Below are 26,325 nucleotides of genomic sequence, written 5' to 3' on the forward strand. Positions count from 1 at the left end.
TAGTGCCTAGAATATATGGAGTCCCTGAAATTCATAAAAAAGATATACCACTAAGATTGATAGTGGACGGAAGGGACTCTCCTACCTCAAATCTGGCAAAACACCTTACAAACTGGATTTTATCACATAAAGGAAAAACACTATCATTCATTAAGAACAGCACAGACTTCATAGAAAAAGTAAAAGATATACACATAGATCCTTTAGACATATTAGCGAGTTTAGATGTAGTCAGCCTTTTCACAAAGATTCCAAGAAATGAAACAGTAAGCATCCTAGAAAATCTCTTCCCACCGGACATTGTACGGCTCTACGAATATTGCATAAAAAACACGTTCTTCCGTTACCAAGATAAACTCCGGGAACAAAATGAAGGACTAGCAATGGGTTCAACCCCTTTCACCAGCTCTAGCAAATCTCTACATGGAAAATTTTGAAAATAATGCTTTACAAAACTGGCACAAAAAACCAAAACATGGCTCTGCTATGTAGATGATATCTTCATCATTTGGTCAGTAACAGTACTAGAACTGACTACATTTCAAGGCTTATCTTAATAACTTACATCTTAACATAAAATTCACTCTGGAACTAGAAGAAAATAAAAAAAACTTCCTTTCCTAGACATCCTTATAGAAATAAATGAAAGAAAAAACAGATTATCGTTCTCCATCTATAAAAAACCAACAAACATAGGAAGATTTCTGCACGCTACTTCACATCACCACCTGAAGCAAAAAATAGGCCTAATAAAAACCTTAAGTGATAAAGCATACAACATCCCCAGTACAGAAGAAAAACGGACAGAAGAAATACAATACTTAACAGATCCTATAACTGAATGGTTTCAATACTAAGTTAATTAATAAAATTCTCAATACAGCACCCACAAGAAACGTAAATAAACAAGATTTCAAGAATGCAGTCACCCTGCCTTATATCAAGAATGTAACAGATAAGTTAGCTAACTTCTCTACAAATACAACATAAAAATGACTTTCCTGCCACTTGAAAAAATATCAAGATCTCTTCATTAAGGCAGGTTTTTTTCATGCAGAGTTGTGAATGATTGGAATGCCTTGCATGAGAGTGTGGTGACTGCAAGGAGTTTAAGACACGGTATGATGAGATGTGTGTGTCATAAAAGGACCTCCCAGATGAGTCTTTGACTCCATGAGATCTTGGGAAATAATAATAATAATAATAATGATAATAATTACCCAATGAAAAACCAGGGGTTTATAATATTCACTGTTCCGGTGGCATCTGCTATGTGGACCAGACAGAGAGATCGGGAGGAATCCACATGAGCAAACATCAAAAGGGTGCACAAAATAAGAGAGAATATAAATCGGGATTGGCATTTCACACAACCTCTATCGGTCATGATGTACTCTAGGATAGAACAAACATGTTCTATATAGATAAGAATTGTTTCACAAGAAAATTCAAAGATGCAGCAAATATGATTAATATTCCTACACAATGCAACAAAAACCAAGGTTTGATTTTAAATCAAGTTTGGTCATCGTTTATTAAAAATTTACCAATTTCACAGAACGCGACAACAAATAGCATTGTCTCCGGCTAACATTCATTAACAGTTGTATAGATCTGTAATTTGGTTTTTTAACAAACTGTTCACGATACCAACAAATTAACTAATTTTCATAATTTCTAGTAGTTTGTTCTTTAAACTTTTAGTTCTCTTTGCCCCTGAAACTGTTAGTCTGATGACTAATGAAACTTGTTGGGTGTTGTTTTTAGTACTTGTTTAGTTTAAAAAACAGTTTTCTTTAATAAACATGTCACAAAACTGGAATAGCTATATTGAACTTCTTAATCAGAGAAACCTTCACAGGAATATCAGGAGAGCTTTTCAAATCCTAAGTACTGTGAATGTCATTAAGGCAATGTGGGCTGAATAGGAACTTTAGTTTACTATTACTAAAATTTTACAATTCGACGTTTCGACCTTTATGTCAAGGTCATCTTCTGGAGCGTACAAATATACACAAGAAACACGCTATACTACAATCATACTGGTTCATTAAAGACACTGACTAACCGCTACCACAATTGTTGGCCTGACCTCTGGTGAAAAAAAAAAAAAATATATATATACATCAACGCTAGAGTCCTATTATTTGTGTTGTCTATTATATACATATATTAACATCATTCCAGCCAGTTTGAGTGGAATGGTTTCTAATACTAGCGGATTGGCTAAAGTCCTGACTTATGCTGAATCTTTCATATTATGTTGGCTGAATGTGTGCCATCCAGATCCTTGGAATTTTCATACCATCTTTATTGTTGATATTTGGGTGGTTTATCAGGATTTCGCAGGATTCTTTAAATTTTCTTTCGTATCATGTTTTTGTGCGGTGTAAGGAGCAGGTACTTTTCCAGTTGATTTGGTGTAAGGTGTTAAGTGCATGGTCTGAGAGGCCTGCTTCACCATAATGGTTATATTTAATGTGTTCTTTCTATACGCAAGAAAGAACACATTAAATATAATGTGTTCTTTCTTTATACGCAAGAAAGAACACATTATATTTAATGTGTTCTTTCTTGCGTATAGGGATTGTCCGTCCTGTTTCACCGTACGGTAAGTTACAGGTGCAGCGGATGCAATAGACTCCAGGATGTGCTAATGAGAGGAGATGATCCTTAGAGGAGCTGAATATGGTTTTAAGTTTAGTGGGTGGTTTAAAGGTGGCATTGAGGTTATAATGTTGTAGGATTCTGTTGATTTTTTCTGATAACCCTTTAATGTATGGGATGGCTATGGTTTTACTGTAATCTAGATTCGTTTTTGTTGTGGTTTTATAGAGTATTTTATTGACAGTATTTTTGTTATAGCCATTGTTTATGAATGTGTCACTAATGATTTTTAGTTCTTGTTTCAGGGCTTGCTGGTTAGAGCAAATAGTTGTAGCTCTGTTTTTAAGGGTGTTTATGACTCCATATTTTTGTGCTGAGTGGTGGTATGAATTCGCATGTATGTATTGGCCCATGTGTGTCGGTTTTCGGTAGACCGTGAAGGATAGACTGCCTGAAGGAAGACGTGTAACTAGTGTGTCTAGGAACGGGAGCGACTTTTGGTTTTCGATTTCGATGGTAAATTGTATGCGTTTGTGTTGTTGGTAGAATGGAAGTATCAAACTATAGAACACTTTGCATTCCTTCTGTAGTTAAGATTTTGGAGGAAAATGAGTTAGAGAAGATCATATGGAGAAATAGTATTTTTTGATTAGCATAACTTACCTTAGCAGCGTTGCATCAGTATAGACACAGTACAGTAACAATATAGACCTAGAGAGATGAGTAGTGTGGTAGATGGTGAGGATAATGAGCAAAATATAAATGAAAGAATAATAGTGGGAAGTTTTCAGAGATGGTCTTAATTGGGAGGATGAATGGCAGATAATGATAGGTATAGAAACAGTGATATTTTTATGCTGTATGCTCATACCAGGAGTATCTGGAATAAAGGAGATGAATTGGAGGCACTGATAGCATCAGCCTGTCCAAAGATTATTGAGATCTCTGAGACGTGGTTGATGGAAGATGATATAATAACAAGAACAGAAGTAGAAGGGTATAGCATGTTTCGACAGGACAGGAAAGGAAAATGTGGTGGTGGAGTACTGTTTATGATAAGTGGTGACTTATGTCCTCTAAGAGTGGAGGCTTTGGAAGGCAGTGACACTAATGATTTTGAATGCATATCGTGTGAGGTAGAGGTGGGCAAGACCGGATATTTAGTGGGGTGTTGCTACAGACCCAGGAGTACAGAGGGTGGGGACCAGGAAATGTTTAGACAGTTGAGTTTGGCAAGTGCAAGAAGAATGATTGTTATGGGAGATTTTAACTACAGCAGTATAAGTTGGGAAGAGAAAATTGCATGTATTAATAAGGGAATGGAATTTCTGGAATTCTTGAGTGACAGATGTCTTAAGCAACACGTAATGGAGGGAACAAGAGGTTCAAGGTTTTGGATTTGATCATAGCATCAGAAGAGCTGATAATAACTGAGATAATATCTCTTCACCCTGTTGGAGAGAGTGACCATATGGTTTTGACTTGGAAGGTGAATAGACATGCAGGAGTATCAAAGAAAAGGGAACGTATGTGGAATTATATGGTAGGTGATTATAATAGTCTTAGATATCAACTTAGGGTAGTTCCATGGAGGGCAGAATTGGAAGGGTGGGATATCATTAGTGCATGGGAGATTGTGAAGGAATATTTGTTGGCAGCAGTAGTAAGCTGTATTCCAAAAGTGAAGAAGAGGACACAATTTGGTTTAAAGTGGATGACAAACAACATTAAACAGGAACTGCAGGTGAAAAAGAGGTTATTGAAGAGATATAAGGATAAGGGGTGGAGAGTAGATGCAGGCCAGGAGAGTGACTAGTATGGTAAGGAAGGCAAAACTGGAATAAGAGAAGAGATTGGCCCTAAGATCAAAGGAAAATCCTAGGGAATTTTTTAGCCATGTGGCTAGTAGGAGGAGAAATGATCGTGGAAGAATGACATTGTGGGATAAAAATGGGAATAGAGTGACTGATGCAGAGGACATAGTGGAGTTATTTAATTAACATTTTATTGGAGTATTTCATCCTGTACAAGTAGGGATATGGTAGGTTCGAGGTTTTAGTTTTGCAAGAGGAGAGTGTGTTTCAAATACTGAGTACTCTAGATGTCATTAAAGCTGTGGGACTTGATGAAATTTTGCCACAGGGGTTTCGAGAGAATGTGTTAACCTGGCTTGTCAATGAATGTCTTGCTATGGTACCAAGGAATGGAAGGAAGGTAAGATAGTGCCATTGCATAAGGGTGGTAGCAGATTGGAAGTGTTAAATTAGAGACCAGTTTGTGTTTCATTAGTAGTTAAGATCAGAACTCCATGGTGGACACAGGAAGTTAAAGAGACAGTGAAGGAAAAGAAGAAAGCATATCAAAAGTTCGTAACAAATAAGTCAGCTTGTGCTCTTAGAGAATACGGAGACAAATGTAAGAAAGCTAAACACTGTGTAAAACTAGCTAAACAAAAGTCATGGGAGGACTTTGGGAGAACATAGAAAATAAATATGAAGAAGGTGGTAAGATATTCTGGAGGTTGTTGAAGAAGCTTAGAAATGGAGGAAAGAGTGCTGTAAAAGGAGTTAGAGATAATAAAGGTTACATGAAAACAGGAGAAAAAGATATCCTTGAAGTATGGAGTAATTTCTTCAAAAAATTGCTAAATGAAACAAGCCGTGAGAGCACAGTGGTAAAAAAACACTCAACAGGCATACAGTCAGGAATACATATACATACTTGAAGTAGAAAAAGCCATCAAAGGCTTGAAATGTGGAAAAGCAGCAGGAGTAGATGATATTTGACCAGAAATGATGAAATATGGTGGTATAAAAGTCTTACAGTGGCTGCACTGCATAGTTCAAAAAGCCTGGACAGAGGGATGAATTACCGATGATTGGAGTAGAGCTCTAATAGTACCCATATATAAAAAGGGAAATACAACTGAATGTGAGAATTACAGAGGTATTTCCCTACTGAGTGTTCCTGGCAAGATCTATGTAAGCATACTTGAGAAACGGTTAAGAAGAATTGTGGAAGAAAAGCTTGGTGAAGAACAAGCTGGATTCAGGCCAAATAGAGGCTGTCAGGATCAGATTTTCACATTACAACAAATAGTTGAGAAAGCATGGGAATATAACAAAGATCTGTATTTAAGTTTTGTCGATCTGGAAAAGGCATATGACAAGGTGCCAAGAGAGAAGCTATTCAATACCCTACAATTATATGGTGTCAATGGGGCATTATATCAAGCAATACTTAGTCTGTATTTGAGTTGTAAGTCAGCAGTTAGAATTGAAGGAAGTAGGTTTAATGTTAAATCTGGTGTACATTAAACCTGTACTTATTACATTAGACAAGGATGTACATTATCTCCTCTGTTATTCATTATCTATATGGATCACATTATGAAGGAAAGTGGTATTAAACATGATATCAGAGTTGGAAATGTTAATATGAGGTCTTTGCTTTATGCGGACGATGTTATACTTTTAATAAATCCACTACAAGTTTGCAAGGTTCTCTGACTAAATTGAATAACTGTTGTAATAGATATGGTATGAAGGTCAGCATTAAAAAGACAAAGACAATGAAAATAAGTGGAATTGTTGAAAATGTCAATTGTGTTGTGAACGGGGAACCTGTGGAACAAGTAAAACATTTCAGCTACTTAGGCACGATTTTTACTGAAGATGGTAAATTAAATATGGAAATAGACAACAGACTCAACAAAGCTGGTATGATAGGAAATCAATTGAATAAATTCATATGGAATAAGAGAGAAATTAGTCGGAACACTAAATTAGCTGTATACAAGACAGTGTTCAAACCAGTTTTAATTTATGGATCTGAGAGCTGGGTCAGAAGTAAAACACTTGACCAAAGAATAGAGACCACAGATATGAAAGTCCTGAGAAAGATTAGATGAATCTTTCTCAGGACTTTCACAGATGAACAGATGGCATCAATGACAATATCATATTAAAAACGAGGATATTAGGAAAGAACTTAACATTGTCGGCATCCAGGAATGCATTAGCAGAGCTAATCTCAGGTGGTATGGTCACTTAAACAGAATGGGCGAGGAAACATTAGCAAAACAAGTATTCTCTGCCAGGTTGGCAGGAAAATGACCCAGAGGAAGACCAAGATATAGGTGGATTGATATGGTACAATGTGGCTTAGATGATAGTAATATAAGATCTGATAATGATATTATTGGAGTCTTGACAAGTAACAGACTGATTTGGAGGAAAATTGTAGATAGGAAGTTAGTAGTGATGTAAATTTTTCATGTAGTTCTATCATATCCTGTACACCCCCCCTTGATGGTACATGTCAGGAATTTGATGATAATGATGAAGATCTTGGATAAATTGGTGAGGGACCATATACAGCATTTGCCAAATGAGGGTAATGTTATCTCTGAGAGTCAACATGAATTTGTTAAGGGGCACTCTTACTTTAAGAATATAATTAATTTTATAATAACGTGACAAGAGCAGTTGATGAAGGAAAGGCATATTCGGCCATTTTTTTGGATTCTGCAAAGGCATTTATTTGATAGGGTGCCACATGATAAGCTGATATTTAAGTTGCAGCACATGAGTTTAGATGTCAGGTTAGTTAACTGGATTGGATTCAGGATTGGCTATTTGATAGGTATCAGAGAGTTGTATATGGTGAGGCCCATACACAACAATACAAGTTCCAGTACTGAGCCCACAGGGCTTAATACTGGAACCTATATTGTTTAACCTTTATTTGAATAAATAAGGTCCTGTATTGTTTATTATTATTATTATTATTACTCAAGACCTCATGGAGTCAAAAACTCATCTGGATTGGATGAGTCTTTGACTCAAAACATTCCAAACCTTTTAGTGATGGTTCCTTGGTTAAGGAATGTATGATAAAAGCAGCTGAAAACGTATGTCCCAAAAATCTGCAAGTATTTCAAGATATTTCTTTGTTCCAGAAATACTGTGATCGAAAGAATAACCAAAATGGCAGATAATCTGCATGACCAGTTGCAAGAAATATCTGCAAACGTACAATGCTTTTCAATTGCACTTGACGAAAGTTTCGATATTCATGACCCGTGTCAAGTTGTTTTGTTTCTTCGGGTTTGCGATGACAATATGAATATTACTGATGAGTTCTTGGAAATGATTCCCATCCATGGAACCACTACAGGGAAAGACATTTTTGATGCCGTGTGGACATTTTAGAAAAATACCAACTTCCTCTGAACAGACTTGTAGCAATGACAACCAATGGTGCTCCAGCAATGACAGGCAAAAATAAAGGTTTTGTATCAAGACTTGAAGCAAAGTTAAAGGAAATGTATCCAGACATTCCAAAACTGCAATCTTTCCACTGCATTATTCATCAGCAGGTCCTCTGCTCCAAAGTTTGGAAATGAGCAGCGTACTCAAGCCTGTGACAAATACTGTGAACTTCATCCAATCCAGAGGCCTCAATCACTGCCAGTTTGCACAATTTCTAAAAGACGTGGAGAGTGAATTTGAAGGGCTATCTTATTATACACAGATATTATACACAGATTCGTTGGTTATCTTGTCATAAGGTTCTAAAAAAGTTAAAAAAGTAAAAAAAAAGTTTGCTTTTTTTTACTTTTAGAGAAGATCAAATTGTTCCTAGAAATGAAAAATCATGATGTTGCATTTCTTAATGATCAGACATGGGTACATGATCTAGCATTCTTAGTTGATATTACAGGACATTTGAATGATTTAAATGTCAAACTTCAGGGGATAGATCAGTTAATAACACACATGTATGATGCACTGGCAAGTGTTAGATTCAAGTTAGGTTTGTTTCAAAATCATTGAAAACAGAGAATGTTTAGACAGCTAAGTTTGGCAAGTGCAAGAAGAATGATTGTTATGGGAGATTTTAACTACAGTAGTATAAATTGGAGAGAAGAAGATGCATGTAGCAATAGGGGAATGGAATTTCTAGAATTCTTGAGGGACAAATGTCTTAGGCAACATGTAACAGAGGGAACAAGAGGTTCAAGAGTTTTGGATTTGGTTATAGCTTCAGAAGAGTTGATAATAACTGAGTTGACATCTCTCCCACCAGTTGGAGAGAGTGACCACATGGTTTTGACTTGGAAAATGAATAGACATAAAGGAGTATCAAAGAGACGGGAACTTATGTGGAATTATAATGCAGGTGATTATAATAGTCTTAGACGTCAACTTCGGGAAGTTTCATGAAGGGAGGAATTGGAAGGCCGGGATATCATTAGTGCGTGGGAAATTGTGAAAGAATATTTGTTAGCAGCAGTGGTAATTTGTATACCACGAGTGAAGAAGAGGACACAATTTGGAGTAAAGTGGATGACAAACAATATTAAACAGGAATTGCATGTGAAAAAGAGGCTATGGAAGAGATATAAGGAGACAGGTGAAGAGAAGATGCATGAAGAATATAAGACACAGGCCAGAAGAGTGACTAGTGTGGTAAGGAAAGCGAAACTGGAATATGAGAGGAGATTGGCCCTAAGATCCAAAGAAAATCCTAGGAAATTTTTTAGCTATGTGGCCAGTAGGAGGAGAAATGACTGTGGAAGAATGATATTGTGGGATAAAAATGGGAATAGAGTGACTGATGCAGAGGACATAGTGGAATTGTTCAATGAACACTTTATTGGAGTATTTCATCCTAGAGGAGTCAGTTTTAATGCTAGGGGGATAGGGCTGGTTCAAGGTTTAGAGGAGAGTGTGTTTCAGATACTGAGTACTCTGGATGTCAGTAAAGCTTTGGGACTGGATGGTATTTCACCACGAGTTTTGAGAGAATGTGCTAGCGAATTGACAATACCTTTAACGTGGCTTTACAATGAAAGTCTGGCTTTGGCAAAGGTGCCCAGGGAATGGAAGGAAGGTAAGATAGTGCCATTGCATAAAGGTGGTAACAGACTGGAAGTGCCTAATTATAGGCCAGTCTGTGTGTCATCAGTAGTTAAGATCTTGGAGAAAGTAGTGAAGGACAGTATACAGCATTGGGCAGATGAGGGTAATGTTATCTGTGAGAGTCAACATGGATTTGTGAAAGGGCGCTCTTGTTTTAGCAATATGCTAGCTTTTTATAATAAAGTTACAAGAATATTAGATGAGGGAAAGGCATATACTGCAAATGTCAAATGCCTTCGCTAAGTCTAAGAAAATCTTAGACTTAGCGAAGGCATTTGACAGGGTGCCACATGATAAGCTGAAATTTAAGTTGCAGCACTTCGGTCTGGATGTCAGATTGGTCAACTGGATTCAGGATTGGCTATCTGATAGGTATCAGAGAGTTGTGTATGGTGGAGCAGTTTGAAGTAGGCAGAGGGTTACAAGTGGGGTCCCACAGGGCTCAGTACTAGGACCTATATTGTTTAACCTTTATATCAATGACAGTGCCAGTGGATTGCAAGGGGATATTCAGTTATTTGCGGATGATGCGAAGCTGGGAAATATTATTAGTAATGGTGCAAATGTGGTAGCCCTGGAAGAGGATTTAAATAAGCTAGATAGATGGGCAAATGAATGGGGTATCAGTTTAATGCAGCAAAATGTAAGGTCTTGAGGTTTGGGAAACATCGATGGGATGCTGCATACTCTATGGGAGGAGTTATATTGGAGAAAGTAGGGGAGACAAGAGATCTGGGGTTGATAATTGATAGAAACCTGAAGTTTAGGGGACATATTGCAAAGGTGGTGAAGGTAACACAGAGGATTACTGCAATTATGAGAAGGACACTGACCTGCAGAGATAAGAGGGTTATCATTCCATTGTATAAGTCTCTGATCAGACCACACTTGGACTATTGTTCTCAGATTTGGTCTCCAGGATTTGAAGGGGATAAATTAACTGTGGAAAGGATACAAAGACAGATGACAAAGATGGTTTCAGGACTGTACAGGGATAGTTATGAGGATTGGCTGAGGGAATGTGGACTGCAGAGTTTGGTGGATAGAAGAAGGAGAGGTGATATGATTGAGACTTTTAAACTGTTGAGAGGTAGTTACAGGGTTGACACTGGGGAGTTCTTTCACTTGGTTGATGACAATAGGCCAACCCTAGAAGTTACGAAAGGAAACTGTGAGCAAGAGGGTAAGGAGTGGTTTCTTTGCGTGGAGGGTGGTGAACCGTGGAATGCATTGCCTGATTTGAGTGGTGGGAGTGAGAACGGTCAATGAGTTTAAAGATTGGTATGATAGACTTTGTGTTTCTTAGGGGGGGGGGGGACCTCGCCACGATGAGTCTTTTGACTCCATGGAGGCCTGAATAATAATAATAAAAATAATAATAATATCCTAAATTACTTTGCTATGTGCAAACAGTTGAACAATAAGAATCAAAATTTTACCTTTTCTCAATATTGTTCCAAAATGAAAAGTTAAAAAAAAGAATATAAAAAGATTAAAAAAGATAAAAAAAAAAAAAAGAATTTGATGGGTGATTTAAAGATTTTAAGGAACAAGTAGTTTTTTCGCTTTTTACAGATCTTTTTTCCTTTAATTTCGAAAAAGTTCCTATTTTTATTCAAATGGAACTTATTGATTTCCAAAATGATTCCATTCTAAAAGCGAAATACCAAGAAGTTGGTGTACCAAAAATATACAGTTATTTAGGTCAAAAATATCCAGAAATAAAAACGTTTGCAGCAAATATTCTATGTTATTTTGGAAGCACCTATTTATGTGAACAATTATTCTCAGGTATGAAAGGTAACAAAATAGCCCACAGATTAACAGACGTCAACCTTTCTGCCATAATGAAGGTCTTATGCTTACAATCTTTGAGTCCAAATTTTGACAGGCATGAGGTTTACCATTCAAGTGGAAAAGATTTAAAGGAGTGGTATGATACTTTCTTGTCTAGGATGGACCTCCCACATTGAGTCGTGATTTCACGCAGGTTCAGAATAATAATTCATTATGTCCCACACTCGATTTTCCTCAGCCATCTTATCATCTGGACAATCTTGTTGGAAACTGGCATTTTCTCAACTGTGAAAAGCACTGGAAACAGAGATGAATTATTTGTTTTGCTTCTAAAAATGTGCAGTTTTATGGGAGTGATTTATGTGAATTTAGATCTGACTGGTAGAAGGGCATTGGTTTTTAAGATGCTTATTCATTTTTCAAGTAAATTGCTGTTTTGTTTACTTTTATTATAGAAGTTTTCATTTTATTCAGAAATACTGCATTTACATTTTGCTCGTATGATGATAATTTATTTCATTAATAGGTGGTGTGTCGATGGATACTAACTGTCAAGAAGAACTACAGACCTGTCATTTACCACAACTGGAGACATGCACTGAATGTTGCCCAAACTATGTTTGCCATGTTAATGGTAAATTCAAATTAATTTATAATTTACTAGCAGAGACCTGTGCATGCAGCAGTATTCACTATTTCATTGGTAGAATACAGAAAGAATTAATTTGATTTTGATTAGTTTTGCATAGATTAATTTGCATTCCTTATTATATTTTTGCTAGTAGATCTGTAAATGCATTACAATTTTTCTTTCTCTTCATAATTTATTTAAAGAAATGAAACATTAACTTTGCATAATTTCATTAAATATTATTATATTTCCATATAATCAGAACTGCCTGATTATTACTGAGCAACCTTTTAAACTAAGCCATGATTCATGTATCTTCAAGGGCTTACTAGCTGCATGTTTTTAAGCAGCCTTTTGACTGCATTCTACTTGCATTTTTAATCTGATGCATAAAATATCAAGGAGTGGCTTTTTTGGCTCAGATACTTGAAAGTGATCAGCTAAGTTGATCAATTTGAAATATTTGAAGGTGATTAACTTGTAAGTAGCCTTCATTTAAGAAAAGAACCACATTGAGTTATATGATGTCTACTCTCTTAACGTGTGATCATTTGATTACCATGTATGTTATATTTGACAAGAAGTGATGTTCTAGTTTTAATTCTTTACCCAAGCATCAGCAAACAAAGTTTGTTTGCATGTGAATATCTTCATAACTAGTCTGCTTGTATGTAGAAACTGACGTTACATCATTTGCCTCAATATCTCATAATTCAAAAACATTATGGGAAGGTTCACTATCCAGCCAAGATTAAACCTTTATGGAAGTAAAAGAAGTGAAGGGTTGTTTATCATAGGAATAGAATAGTATCAAAGTGCAAGAGAGCCTGATGGTGATAGAAGAAAGAAAAGATGAATAGTAGGTGAGAGAGAGAGAGAGAAAGGCCTCAGCTCCTTCATATCATTATGTAGTCAAAGGCTGTCTTTTTTTTCTCCATCATTCTTACACAATTTTATAGCTAAATGACCAGTTGGAGCTAAATTCCAGAGAAAACAGGTAATCAGTTAGTTAGCCATCTCAAGTTGGTCTTCACTATCTGGGATTGTTTGCCAATCATCCTTGCAGCTGATTATTATTATTATACCCTCCATGGAGTCGGCAGACTCATTGTGGGAGGTTCATTCAAATGACAACTTATTTATCATATAGAATTTTAAAATCCTTAACACTCCTTGCATCAAAAACATATTCTGGTAATGCATTCCATTCGCTGACAATTCTCCATGTAAAAAATCTTCTCTTCACCACACCTTTACTTAACTTTTACTTTTTTTTATAATCCCCTTTGGATTAATCTGATAAAATCTTCTCACTAATTTAAATGTCTTTATCATATCACTTCGCTTCCTCTTATCCACCAAACTCTGTAATCCATATCTCTTCAACCTTTCTCCATAGCCAGCATTCCAAAGTCCTGACATTGTCTTAGTCATCACTTGCCCTCTGGACTCTCTCCAATGTCTCCATATCACATTGAAAAACCAGGTGGCCAGATATGAGCACAATTGTCCAAGTGTGGTCTGACCAGTGCTTTATACAGTGGCACAACCACTTCTTTATCCTTACATGTTAGAGTATTTCTTATCATAGCAGCACCACGATGTGCACAGCCTTTGCAAACATGGCAATATGCCCTCTAAACTTCAGTTTTGAGGGCATATTGCCAGATTCAGTTTAGAGGGCATATTGCCAGATGTGGGAGCAATGACAACCATTGCTCCCACATCTCTAATCTCATTCATTTCCTGCAGTATGGTCCATCTATATAGTACACAGCCTTATATTTCTGCACTCCAAAATGAAACACCTTGCACTTATTGATATCAAAACTACAATTATAAGACCACAGTGAGCTAAGAGGATGGAACATTGTGAAACTCATCATAAGAGTAGACAGAATTTCATCTCCCCCTGATGAACAATGCATAATGTGGGTGGGATTTATTGATATCTTCCCCAAAATTTGACATCTCTAAACAGATGCATGAAGAATATAAACTGCAGGCCAGAAGAGTGACAAGCATGATTAAAAAAAGAAAAAAGTAGAATTATGAGAGGAATTCATCCAGTCAGGGCAAAGCTAATCCAAGAAAATTTTTCAAGAATTATTTTTCCTCTTGCTATGGCAAGCAAGAGGAAAAATAATTATCACTGGTGGATTGTTATGGTAGCAGGGTAACAATAGCAAATGACATAGTGGAATTATTTAACTAACACTTCATCATTGTATCATAGTAGTGTAAATGATGCTGTAAAACATGTGGAAGGGAGGCAAGGATTAGCAGAATTAAAGGTAAAAGAATTAGTGGTGTATCAAATGATGCTTGTGTTAAATATTAATAAAGCTGTGGGAAAGGATGATATATCACCATGTATTTTTAAAGACTGTGTAAAAGAGTTAGCCATGCTCTTGACCTGGTTATTTAATGAAAGTCCTGCAGTGGAGAACGTTCCGAAGGAGTGGAAAGCAGGCAAAATAATACCGCCAAAATAATGCTTAGAGAACAGAAATTTCAAGTTATAGACTAGTCTATATATCTGCAGTTGTGATCAAAGTGATGGAAAAATTGGTTAGAAATAGAATACAGGATTGGGCTGATGGACATAAGATTCCTTATGATGGTCAGCATGGGTTTGTGAAGGGCAAGTCCTGTTTTAGCAATCTGCTTTATGTTTTATGATAAGCTGATGAATATGTTGGGTAAAGGAGAATCATATACAGTGATATTCTTGGACTTTGCAAAAGTATTTAATAGATTACCCCATAATAAGTTCATGTATAAGCTGCAAAGAATAGGAATAGATAGTAATTTGGTTAGATGGATCAGAGATTGACTCTCTGAACGATATAAGCAAGTTGTGTATGATGGATCCATGTCTGAGAAAAGAAAGGTGACCAGTGGCATGCCTCAGGATTCTGTTCATGGATCCATACTGTTTAACTTATTTGTTAATGATATTTCATGTGAATTGACTGGGGATCTTCAAATGTTTGCCAATGATGGAAAGTTAAGTAGAATTATCAGGAGTAGTGACGATGTTAATTCTGTTTACGAGAAAGTTCAAATAGACTTTTCTTCTTCTTCTTCTTCTCCCATAGTCCTAAATGAACCATTGGGTCATTCATGGCTGGTAGGTGATACTCTTTGCTAGCCTCCTCCAGTCGTCTTGGTCTCTTGTTCTTGATGTCAGTTGAGAAAGGGAGGAATTTGTCCATTTTTTGATGTTATCAGTCCATTTTAATCGAGGTCGGCCTCTAACCTTTGATCCCGAAACGATTCCTTCTAGGGTTTGCTTTGGAATGCCATTAGCCCTCTCCACATGTCTGAACCATTTCATCTGTCTTCTTCTGATGACTGTCAGAATATTTTCCCTTTTTCTCCCATCTATTGAGTCAATCAGTTTTCGGACATGTTCATTGGAATAGACTTTTAGCTTGGACAAATGAGTGGGTTTCCAGTTTTAATGTTAATAAATACAAGGTGTTACACTTTGAGATACAGAGATATAAGGCTACATACTGCAGGCCAGAAGAGTGACAAGCATGATTAAAAAAAGAAAAAAGTAGAATTATGAGAGGAATTCATCCAGTCAGGGCAAAGCTAATCCAAGAAAATTTTTCTGCTATGGCAAGCAAGAGGAAAAATAATTATCACTGGTGGATTGTTATGGTAGCAGGGTAACAATAGCAAATGACATAGTGGAATTATTTAACTAACACTTCATCATTGTATCATAGTAGTGTAAATGATGCTGTAAAACATGTGGAAGGGAGGCAAGGATTAGAAGAATTAAAGGTAAAAGAATTATTGGTGGAGCTGTACTTCAGGAGGTTGAGCAGATTTTGGATCTTGGAGTGATGGTAGACAGTGGACTGAAGCTCCAAGGACACATCACAAGTGTTGCAAAAACTTCACATCATATCAATGGTATGATAAAAAGTACATTGACATGTAGGGATACGGATATGGTAGTGCCTCTATATAAGGCATTGGTCAGACCAGATATGGACTGTTGTGCTCAGATTTTGGGCACTTAGTTTTCATTGTTATGTGGAAACACTAGAGAAGATCCAAAGACAAATAACCAGAGTGATATCAGGACTGAAGTGGTGGTTATAACGAGCATTATCGGTAATGTGGATTACAGAGGTTGGTAGATAGGAGGAAAAGAGTAGATATGATAGTGACCTTCAAGTTAAGGGATTTTATCAGATTAATACAGAAGGAATTATAAAAGGAGTAGATCTTAAGATTATTATTATCTGGCCTCCATGGAATCAAAAGACTCATCGTGGGAGGTATATATTCTCTAATGTCTAAAGATCATTGAACTGTGCCTTAAAACCCACTCAGAGTTTCTGCATATTATTATTATTACCCAAGACCTCATCGAGTCAAAGACTCATCTGGGAGGTCCTTTTATCACACACACAGCTCATCATATCATGCTTTGAACACATTCAAACTCCCTGCAGACACCACACTCTCAGACAAGGCATTCCAATCATTTATAACTCTGCACGAAAAAAACCTGCCTCTCACTCCCCTACTCACACCTTCTTTATACAGTTTCCAGGGATGACCACTGGTTCTCCCCCAATCTCCCACTATTTTCTGTAGAACTTCTCCAGCATTGATCCTATAACAACTCCTTAACCAACTTGTAGGTCTCTATCATATCTCCCCTCTTCCTTCTCTCCACCAGACTCTGCAAATTACATCTTCTCAATCTTTCCTCATACTCAACATTCCAGAGGTCAGAAACTACCTTAGTCAGTCCCCTTTTCAACATCTCTTCATCCCTCTGAAAACCCGGTGACCAAATCTGGGCACAATAGTCCATGTGTGGCCTAATCAAAGCCTTGATACAAAACAAGAATCTCCCTATTTCTACACGTCGGTGTCCTCCGCATCATTCCCAGAAGCTTTTGTGTTGTCGCCACAATTTTGGCTATGTGTCCCCTAAATTTCAGATCCTTATCCACTATCACCCCTAGATCTCTTATTTCTTCCACCTCCAACAATATATCCTCACTAAGCATAAATTCTGCATCCCATCTTTGTTTTCCAAATTTTAAAACCTTACATTTTGCAACATTGAACTCGCATCCCCATTTCTGTGCCCAATCACTCAATTTATTCAAGTCTTCCTGCAAGGTCAGAACATCCTCACTACTCTTCATAGTTTGTCCCAACTTTGCATCATCTGCAAACAACTGAATATCTCCATCCAAATCTTCACCTATATCATTAACATAATGATATAGGTGAAGATTTGGACATCGCTCCTCCCCATACACAACCTGTTGATACCTATCAGACAGCCAATCTCCAATCCAATGCACCAATCTAATATCCAACCCCCTCTGCTCCAGTTTGACTATCAATTTATCATGAGGTACTTTATCAAAAGCCTTTGAGAAATCCTAGTATATCACTGTGTATCCTTCTCCTCTGTCCATGGAAGCAGTCACTTTATTGTAGTAAGTAGATTACTAAAACATGACCTCCCTTTAGCAAATCCATGCTGTCCATCAAAGATTATACCATTGTTGTCAACCCAACTCTGGATCCTAGTTCTCACAAGCTTCCCCAACAATTTAACCACAACACTGACACACAGATAGGCCTATAGTTTAATGCTTGAGTTCGATCACCTCCTTTATGGAGTGGCACAATCTTGCCCTCCTTCCACTCCTTAGGGACTTGACCAAGTACAAGACTCTTATTAAAAAAATATGTCAAGACAAGTGTCAACTCCTTGGCACATTCCTTCAGAATACGTGGCGATATATTATCAAGTCCCACAGCCTTATTAACATCTAGTTTACTCAACTCCCCATTCACCTCATGCTCATTTACAGTCACTCTCTCCTCCCCATCATCTACTGCTCTCAATCTCTCCATGAAGTCACATTCACAAGACTGAAAGACCTGTATGAACTGCTCATTAAGTATCTCCACCACACATTCTACAACAGCTGTCTTTATGTGATTTTCTGCAATCAATTTCATCCTTCTATAAGCGTTCTTTCTTTTGCTGGCTACATTAGTTAACTGCTGTTCATACCTCTCTTTAGCTACCCCTCACCAACCAGGTTACCCTCCTTGCCTAGTCTTTGTAGACCTCATGAAATTGGTTAATTCCACTTCGCTTATGCTGCCTACACAATGCCTCTTTCTCTGTATCGCATGCTTAATCTCTTTATTCATCCATCTCACACCTACTTTATTTAACCTTCTCACCTTTGGAATATATTTAGACATTGGATCTACTAGATAGTTTTTGAAAATCCCCCAAGCTGTATTGATATCTTTTCCAGCTAACGCCTCATTCCATGTTACACCCACAATGTGTCTCCTGAGCTCTTCATAATCAACCCCCTGCCCCTTGTAGTTCCACATATACCCTTTTCTCACAGAGGTCCTCACACTGCTGGCAACCACCCAGGTAATCACCTCATGGTCACTCTCACCAATTGGTGGATGATTTGACACCTCATTTATAATTACATCCTCTGATGAGATGACCAAATCCAAGACCCTCAATCCTCGCGTACCCTCTGTTACATACTGTCTGAGGTAGTTATCCCTCAAAAACTCAAGAAACTCATTTTCTTTACTTCCAGTTGCTATCTCATCATTCCAGTCTATATTGCCATAATTAAAATCACCCATAATGAACACCCTTTTCTTATTTGCTTGGCTAATTTGATTATACATTTCATTATCATCACCACCACCCACATTTTCTGGTCTATAACAACATCCATTTGATTCCATTCACCTCTATCTCACACCATACTGCCTTAAAACCACTGGCACTATTTCCATCTTGCATCTCTACTTTGTATGGACATAACTCTTTCTCTATCATCAATAGCACTCTCCCTCCCTTTTTGCCCTTTCTATCCTAACAAAACACATCATACCCTTCCATCTCTATTCCTGTCAGGATGTCGTCCTCTTCCAACCATGTCTCACTTATTATACAAAACTTCCAGGCAATGCATTCCACTCACCAATTCCACTCCATACAAAAAGAAACTTCTCACTCTCCTGCTCACTCTTTCCTTATACAGCTTCCAGGAATGGCCTCTGGTTCTCCTCTTGTTGCCCTCTATTCCATGAAATATGTTCTCCACATTAATCTGGTAACAATCCCTCACCAACTTATGTCTCAACCATATCCCTTCTTCTATTCACAAGGCTCTGTAAGTTGCAGTCCCTCAATCTCTCCTTGTATCTGACATTCCATCGACCTGATACTAACTTAGTAAACATTCTATGCATCCTCTCCCTCAAGCGCTTACAACAAGAACTTCTCACTATCAAAACTTTAATGGAATTTAATGGTTACAACCGTAATCAAATCCAGCAGATAATTGACTCCAATGTTCCAACACTTCAGGATTCTTCAATAGACTGCAGGGTTTCAATTCCTTATATTTCTGGTATCTCTGAACTGATTGGTAGAATATTGAAGAAGTATCGCCTTGTTCCCACATTTTCCTATCAACAAAATTTCTCATCTGTTACCATCTACAAAAGACAAACTGTCACCTATATCATTAGCTGGCATTTACCAGATACCTTGTGAATGTAATCTGACATACTTAGGGCAGACAGTCCATTCTGTTGAAAAAAGAATTAAAGAACATCAATATTATATTGAATGCATGAAACTCAAAAGTCTGGTTGGGCACAGCATAGTATTGACACTAAACACAGTATCCAGTGGAATGAAGCTCATCTTCTCCATAGAAACAGTTTTTAAATATGAACACCTTTTCAAAGAAAGTTTTGAAACCCTTTTACATTGGCCAAATCTGAATCGGAATGATTGTCTCTCTCTCACCACAGAGTTTGGGAGATTCTCATTTTATGTAACCATCAAAAATAGTTTTTAATATTATTATATATTAATATTAATTTTTAGCATGCGGCAAAAGTTTTTAATGCTGATTAAAAACTGTTTTTGTATGTACCTTGTATTCCCTTTTCTTTGATTTACTTGTTTCTATGCACTGATGATGTACCGTTATTTTCAGTACAAAATATCTGTACTTTCATTTCATTAAAGTTAATTACTGTGGTTCTCATGTAATTTGTTGTTTATATTGCAAAAACTGCAATATAAATCATATGCAATTCTCTAAGCAATATCTCTCCTAGTAGCGAATCCTTGGAACTTAGTAAGTTTTTAAAGAAATACTTTTACCAAGTTCTGCTGTTATAAGCACTGAATGTTATAGTATTCAGGAACAATATCAGGTTTTGAGCCATTTTATAATCATTTATTCTGAATGATGAGAGATGTAAACCCACGTAGTATCAGAGAAGGTCTGTACCTATGTGATTGGTCTGTAATATTTTATGGATTTTTTGAAACTATGTTGCTTAAATAGTAAAATTTTAATACTGGAACTACAAGTCTCCATGCTTCTTTGGTAGTTGAAGAAATTCCTTTTTAACTTCTTAGTATTGTCTGGACACTAAATAAATTGCACGCAGGTTTACTCTGTAATTGTTTTTGGCTTCTGTAATGTCAGTAATATTTGTTATGTATGGCCAACCAGGGAAGATTAATGTTTTAAGCACTATGGCTTTAAAAGAGGAATAGGAAAGTGGCCTATATTTCCAGTGTCTTCTCAGTTTCAATGCTTTGGTATATAAGTTCTTAAACTGTTAGTACTGGGGATGTTGAAAAGGATGGGGAATTTCAAGAGAGGTTTTCTCCTAGGGCTAGTTCAAAGGGAATGCACCCAAGATCCCCACTTCCAAATTAATTTTATCTTCTCAGTGTGGCAGTCAGTCCACAGACTTTGCTGAACATTAAAGATGTACATTGAATCATTTTTCAGAACAACATATGCTAATATGTTATTTTCTGTCACATTCAAGGGAATTGTTATTCCTTGCACAACATATGAATCATTAACTTCCTGCAAAAAAAGTTTCTGGAACCAATACAAACAACAATGGACTAATAGTGCAACCTTACTTGACTCCTTATTTTACCAGGTCTAATAGGAACTCATTGATGAGGAGATTGATAGTTGAATTGGCATAGGCTCCTTTAATGACAGGTAGCAGTCTTTTACCCAACCTGATTTTCTGGAGGATGTGAAACAGAAAAGGATACTGGATATAATTATATGCTTGAAAAAAGATCCACCATGAGTATTCACTCCACCTATAAATATGGAAAAGCACCATTGGGTGCTTATCCATATTTATAGGTGGAGTGAATCATGTAGCAGGATAGATTAAATTCCACTGCCTGAACTGGTGCCTATGATTGTGTCTCATTCTTGCTCTGAGTCTGTTGTTGATAAATGTAGAAAAGGATTGTGAAAGTGAGGTGAAAATGTAGAAGAGATGATACAGATAATGAAATGTAGAAGAGATGATTGGTAAAAATGACCTGAGAGGTAGCACCAGTCATTTAGCAAAAGATTTGAGATTGATGTCAGTGATAGTACCGTAGAAATGTGTCAGTGGGAAAACAGTGAGTGTGTTGCCCTGGTATGATCATTGAAGGGAGAGAATAGCAGTGATAATGAATGAGATGACGATAAGAATGTGTAGGAAGAGAGGTCTAGAATATATAGATGTGTGGAGCACATTTGTTGATAGAAAAGAGATGTATTACCTGTGATGCAGAAGGATCCAGACATTTGGAAAAACTGTTGTTTTCTGGGCAAGTGAGTATGTCAGGACAGGGAAACTAGCATTGTAAGTGTGGAATACAGCAGGTGTATAGCTTCATGTGGGGATAGTGGCTTGAGAAATGTGAGGGCGTTACACTATATTGCAGAACCAGGTGGCGTATGAGTGGAGCAAGAATGGCTATAAAAATACCGTCAATGCACTGGATTTTCTGTATATTAATGCTAGGAGCATAAGGAATAATGAAAATAAGTTTGTGGTATTGATTAACTCAGTCTCTCCAATGTTGATATCATTGAAACCTGGTTACATGAGGAGGATGTTCTAACAGGGACAGAAATAGAGTATAGCATATTTTGGCAAGATAGGCAGGGTAAACAAGGTGGCAGAGTACTACTCATGATATGAGATGGTGTTCTCTCAGGGTTGGTATATCACAATGGAAATTAGACTGAGGGCTTTGAGAATGTATGGTTTGAGATGGGATGTTGCTGTAGGCCAGGGAATATAGATGGTGATGAGTAGGAAATGTTTAAGCAAATTAGTTTGGCAATTGCAAACAAGTCATCATTATGGAGGACTTCAACTATAGCAATATAAACTATTTATTACCAAGGGTTTTGAATTTGGTCATAGCATCAGAGGATCTATGAATCCTCTGATGTTATGACCAGATGATATCAGAGAATAAGATTAAAATGACTCTTATCTGATTAAGATTGAGATGTCATTGTTTACTACTGAGAGGTCACTGTTATTCGACTCCAGTGACAGTGACCACATATTCCTAACTGAGAGGATTAATATGCATGTAGAGGTATCAAGACAGAAGGAATTTGTGTGAAATTATAAGGCATGCAACTCTCATAAACTTAGAAACCAGGTTACAGCAGTAAAATGGATGGACAGTAGTAAAATGGATGGAAAAATTTGTAGGAAGAGAGGTCAGTAATGCATGAGGAATACTTAAAAAAAAAAAAAAAAAAAAAAAATGTTGACGGTAATGGTGAGTGTACAACTTGAGTGAAGAAGTTCAAGCGATTTGGAGTCAAATTAATGCTTAGAGAAATTAAACAGGAATTGCAGATGGGAAAAAAAAAAAATTATGGAAGACACATTAATCAATAACACCAAAACACTGCCAGGAGCCGATTGTGGATCAGACCATCAATTATTAATCTCTAATTTAAAGATCCATCTGAAAGCAAATAAGAATATCAGCAACAAAAGATATGACTTTTCACAAATGGACAACAAATTTACAATGGACATTGAATCAGAGCTCAAGAAACAAAAAAAGCATACCTCAGGAACAAAGCATTGAATCTTATTGGACACAGCTAAAACAAAGCATTGCAAAATCTACAGCCAAAACCATCCCAATAAAAAAGAAAATTGGTAGTCCATGGATTACCGAAGAAACCCTAGAACTAATTGAAAAAAGGAAACAAATTAAAATAACAAATTGGCAAAACCCAAATTACCTGAACCTGAATAAAGCTATTAAGAAATCTTGTCAAAAAGATAAAAATAGCTATATCCAAAACATCTGTAAAGAAATAGACACTCCAACTCTAATGAAACAGCAGATTTATTCAAGAAGGTTAAGGATATCACTAAAAAATTCAAACCAAAACTTAATATAATTGCAGAGGAAAATGGCAAGATCTTAAATGACACTAATGACATAGCCAGAAGATGGAAAGAGTATTGCACTGAGCTTTACAAGGATCCAGCTATTCAACAAGAAGACGAAGGAGCTATGGGAAAGATGGAAACAGAACTGGAGATCCTCATAAGTGAAGTAGAACAAGCAATCAAAAAATTAAGGAAAAACAAAGCCCCAGGTCCTGATTCAATAACCAGCTGAAATGTTGATAAACCTTGGAGAGAATGCAGTCAACTGGATATATGATTTATACAACACAATCTGAAAGACTGGAAGATGTCTGAATGACTGGACAAATTCCACCATTATCCCAATCTACAAAAAAGACAATCACAACAACTGTGAAAACTACTGCACCATTGCCCTTATCTCATATACCAGCAAGATTTTACTACACATTATTAAGGAGAGATTACAAAGTTTTATAGACCATCAGATCCCAGAAGAACAAGCAGGATTCAGAAAAGGTCGAGGGACTAGAGATCATACATCTAACATCAGACAAATAATTGAAAAAGCAAGAGAATTCAACTTAAGCCTTTATCAATGCTTTATAGATTACTCCAAGGCCTTTCACTGCATGAGATGGGATATCTTATAGGATATCATGCAAGAATCAGGAATACCAAACCATCTAATAACCCTCATAAAGAACTTATATCAAGGAAATCAAGCAATAGTAAGAATTGAAAACTCACTGCCCCCTGCATTCCAATTTGAAAAAGGATCAAGACAAGGATGCATACTCTCACCATTATTCAACCTTTACAGTGAAACTATAATGAAAAGATCTCTAGAAAAGTGGAATGAAGGCATTAAATTAGGTGGCCGAACAAATACTAACCTACAATATGCAGATAACACAGTGATAATAGCAATAAGCGAACAGGAATTAACATCCATCCTGAATCAATTAGAATGGGAAAGCCTAAGCCACGGTTTAAGAATAAATCAGTATAAAATGAAAATAATGATTGCGGTGAGGCTTAAATGCTGTGTGTAGGTTGTACTTGTTTAAAATCTTGGCTATTTTTTCAGATGTGCCATGGATGTAGGGTATGGTGATGGCATTTCTGAATTCTTTCTGACGAGAAGACTGAGGAATGGGGGAGGAACTGATAAATTTTTTGATACTGTGATCGCTGTAGCCATTGGAGAGGAAAGTGTTGTGTATGTGGTCAAGCTCAGTTGTAAGGGTGGTTCCACTGGAACAAAGATTGTGGGCTCTCTTGGTAAGAGTTATAATAATGCCATATTGTTGAGCAGAGTGGTGGTGGTGGTGGGAGAGTTTGTGAATGTATCTGCCTGTGTGCATGGGTTTTCTATATACAGTGAAGGAAAGTGTACTGTTAGGAAGGCGTGTAACTATGGTGTCTAGGAAGGGTAAACAGTTGTTCTTTTCCCTTTCCATCATAAACTGGATTCTTGGATGTGGGCTGTTGAGGTGACTGAGGAAGGAGTTTAATGTGTCTGGGCCATGAGGCCAAATAGAGAACACATCATCAACTTATCTCAGCCAGATAGAAGGTTTGAGAGGGGGCTGAGTCTATGGCTCGTTTTTCAAAATCTTCCATATAAAAATTGGTGAGAGGGGGGAAACCCATGGCAGTTTCCTCTATCAGCTTGTAGATTTTGTTCTTCCAAGAAAAATAACCAGAATTGATAGCAAAAGAAAAGAGATCTAAGATGTCAGAAGGAAAAACGTTTTCTAAGAGTGTTAAGGTATCAATTAAGGGGATATTGGTAAATAATGAGGAGATGTCAAAGCTTACCAATATGTCTGTGTTATTTAAGGTTAAATTTTCTATGAGAGTTTTAAAATGGGTAGAGTTTTTTATATAGGATGTGGAAAGTCCAGTGAGGGGGGGGGGGTGTCAGAGAGTTGGCCAGTTGTTTTGACAGTTTGTAGCAAGTTACATTAGTGGCATCTACTATAGGTCTTAGTGGGGAATTGGGTTTGTGGATTTTTGGTAAACTGTATTTTTGAAGGGGACAGGAACAGAAGGCTTGTTTTTTCGTGATGTCCGATTTCTGGGATTTTCGTGATGTCCGATTTTTTCGTGATGTTCAGCAGCAGCTCCCAGAAATCAACCAAATCTTAATAAACATGGTTGCATTAAGCTTCTTAAGATTTAAGAAGCACTTATCACCAGAGGACTCACTCTACATTCCAGGCCACCTACAACCGCCCTTAGAGGGCGCTCCACCTAGTTAGGACTTTAGTGTCACCCACATGGTTGGGCTTAGTATCATTTGTTATTTTTGTTTTTGTTACATTCATTTTTTTGTAATCCCTGAAGATGTCTCAGTGACTGAAACGAAATATAGGAAGTATTAAATTCTGATATAATACAGTATATAGAAGCTAATGACTTCACATCAGTTGCCCTAGTATCCCATAATGCAATGCACATATCCTTTGCAGACATGTATAACACTATGCATTATAGGAAGAGCCACTACCGAGATCGGTTTCTACCTTTATTGAGGATAAAAAGTAAAGGGGTGCTCAGCATATGCCTAGCGTAGTTAGTATAGGATGCAAGAGAGCCTGATAGTATTAAGAGAAAGAAAAGACAGATAAATAGTATGTGAGAGAGAGAAAGCCTCAGCTTCTTTTATATCATCATTGAGCCAAAGTCTATTAGTTTTCCTTTTGTACCAATCTCATATAGATGAACGACCAAAAGACCAATTGAACCTAAAGTGCAAAGATGACTGATACTCAGGTGGTTAGCCTTATCTGAGTTACCACCTTGAGTTGGCCTTCTCTGCCTAGATTGCTCTCCAGTCATCCCTGCAAATGACTATAGGCATTGAATTAAGATGATGGAACTATTTTAAAAAACTTCTCATAGCAAAAATAGACAGAATTTTATCTCCTCCTGGAAAATGTTGCATAATGTGAGTGGTCTACATCAGTGCTCCCCCAAACTTATGAATGTAAAGGCTCCCTTGAAAAAATTAAAATATTTCACGGCCCCATCGGAAAAAAAAAAATCATAATACAGACAAATGTT

General features: G+C 37.0%; 1 protein-coding gene across 1 annotated transcript in view; it reads left to right on the forward strand.

Annotated features, from left to right (window-relative positions):
- LOC150106277 (cGMP-specific 3',5'-cyclic phosphodiesterase-like) overlaps positions 1-26,325 on the forward strand; it is a 474,780-nt gene that overhangs the window by 241,366 nt on the left and 207,089 nt on the right. Inside the window, exon 12 of the mRNA XM_090392969.1 lies at positions 11,857-11,964. Within this exon, the coding sequence (XP_090249095.1) occupies positions 11,857-11,964 (108 nt within the window). The remainder of the gene's footprint in view (positions 1-11,856; positions 11,965-26,325) is intronic.

This window comes from Typopeltis vanoorti, chromosome 5, assembly GCF_054136105.1.
Source record: "Typopeltis vanoorti isolate ZY-2024b chromosome 5, IOZ_Tvanoo_1.0, whole genome shotgun sequence".
Taxonomy (NCBI): domain Eukaryota; kingdom Metazoa; phylum Arthropoda; class Arachnida; order Uropygi; family Thelyphonidae; genus Typopeltis; species Typopeltis vanoorti.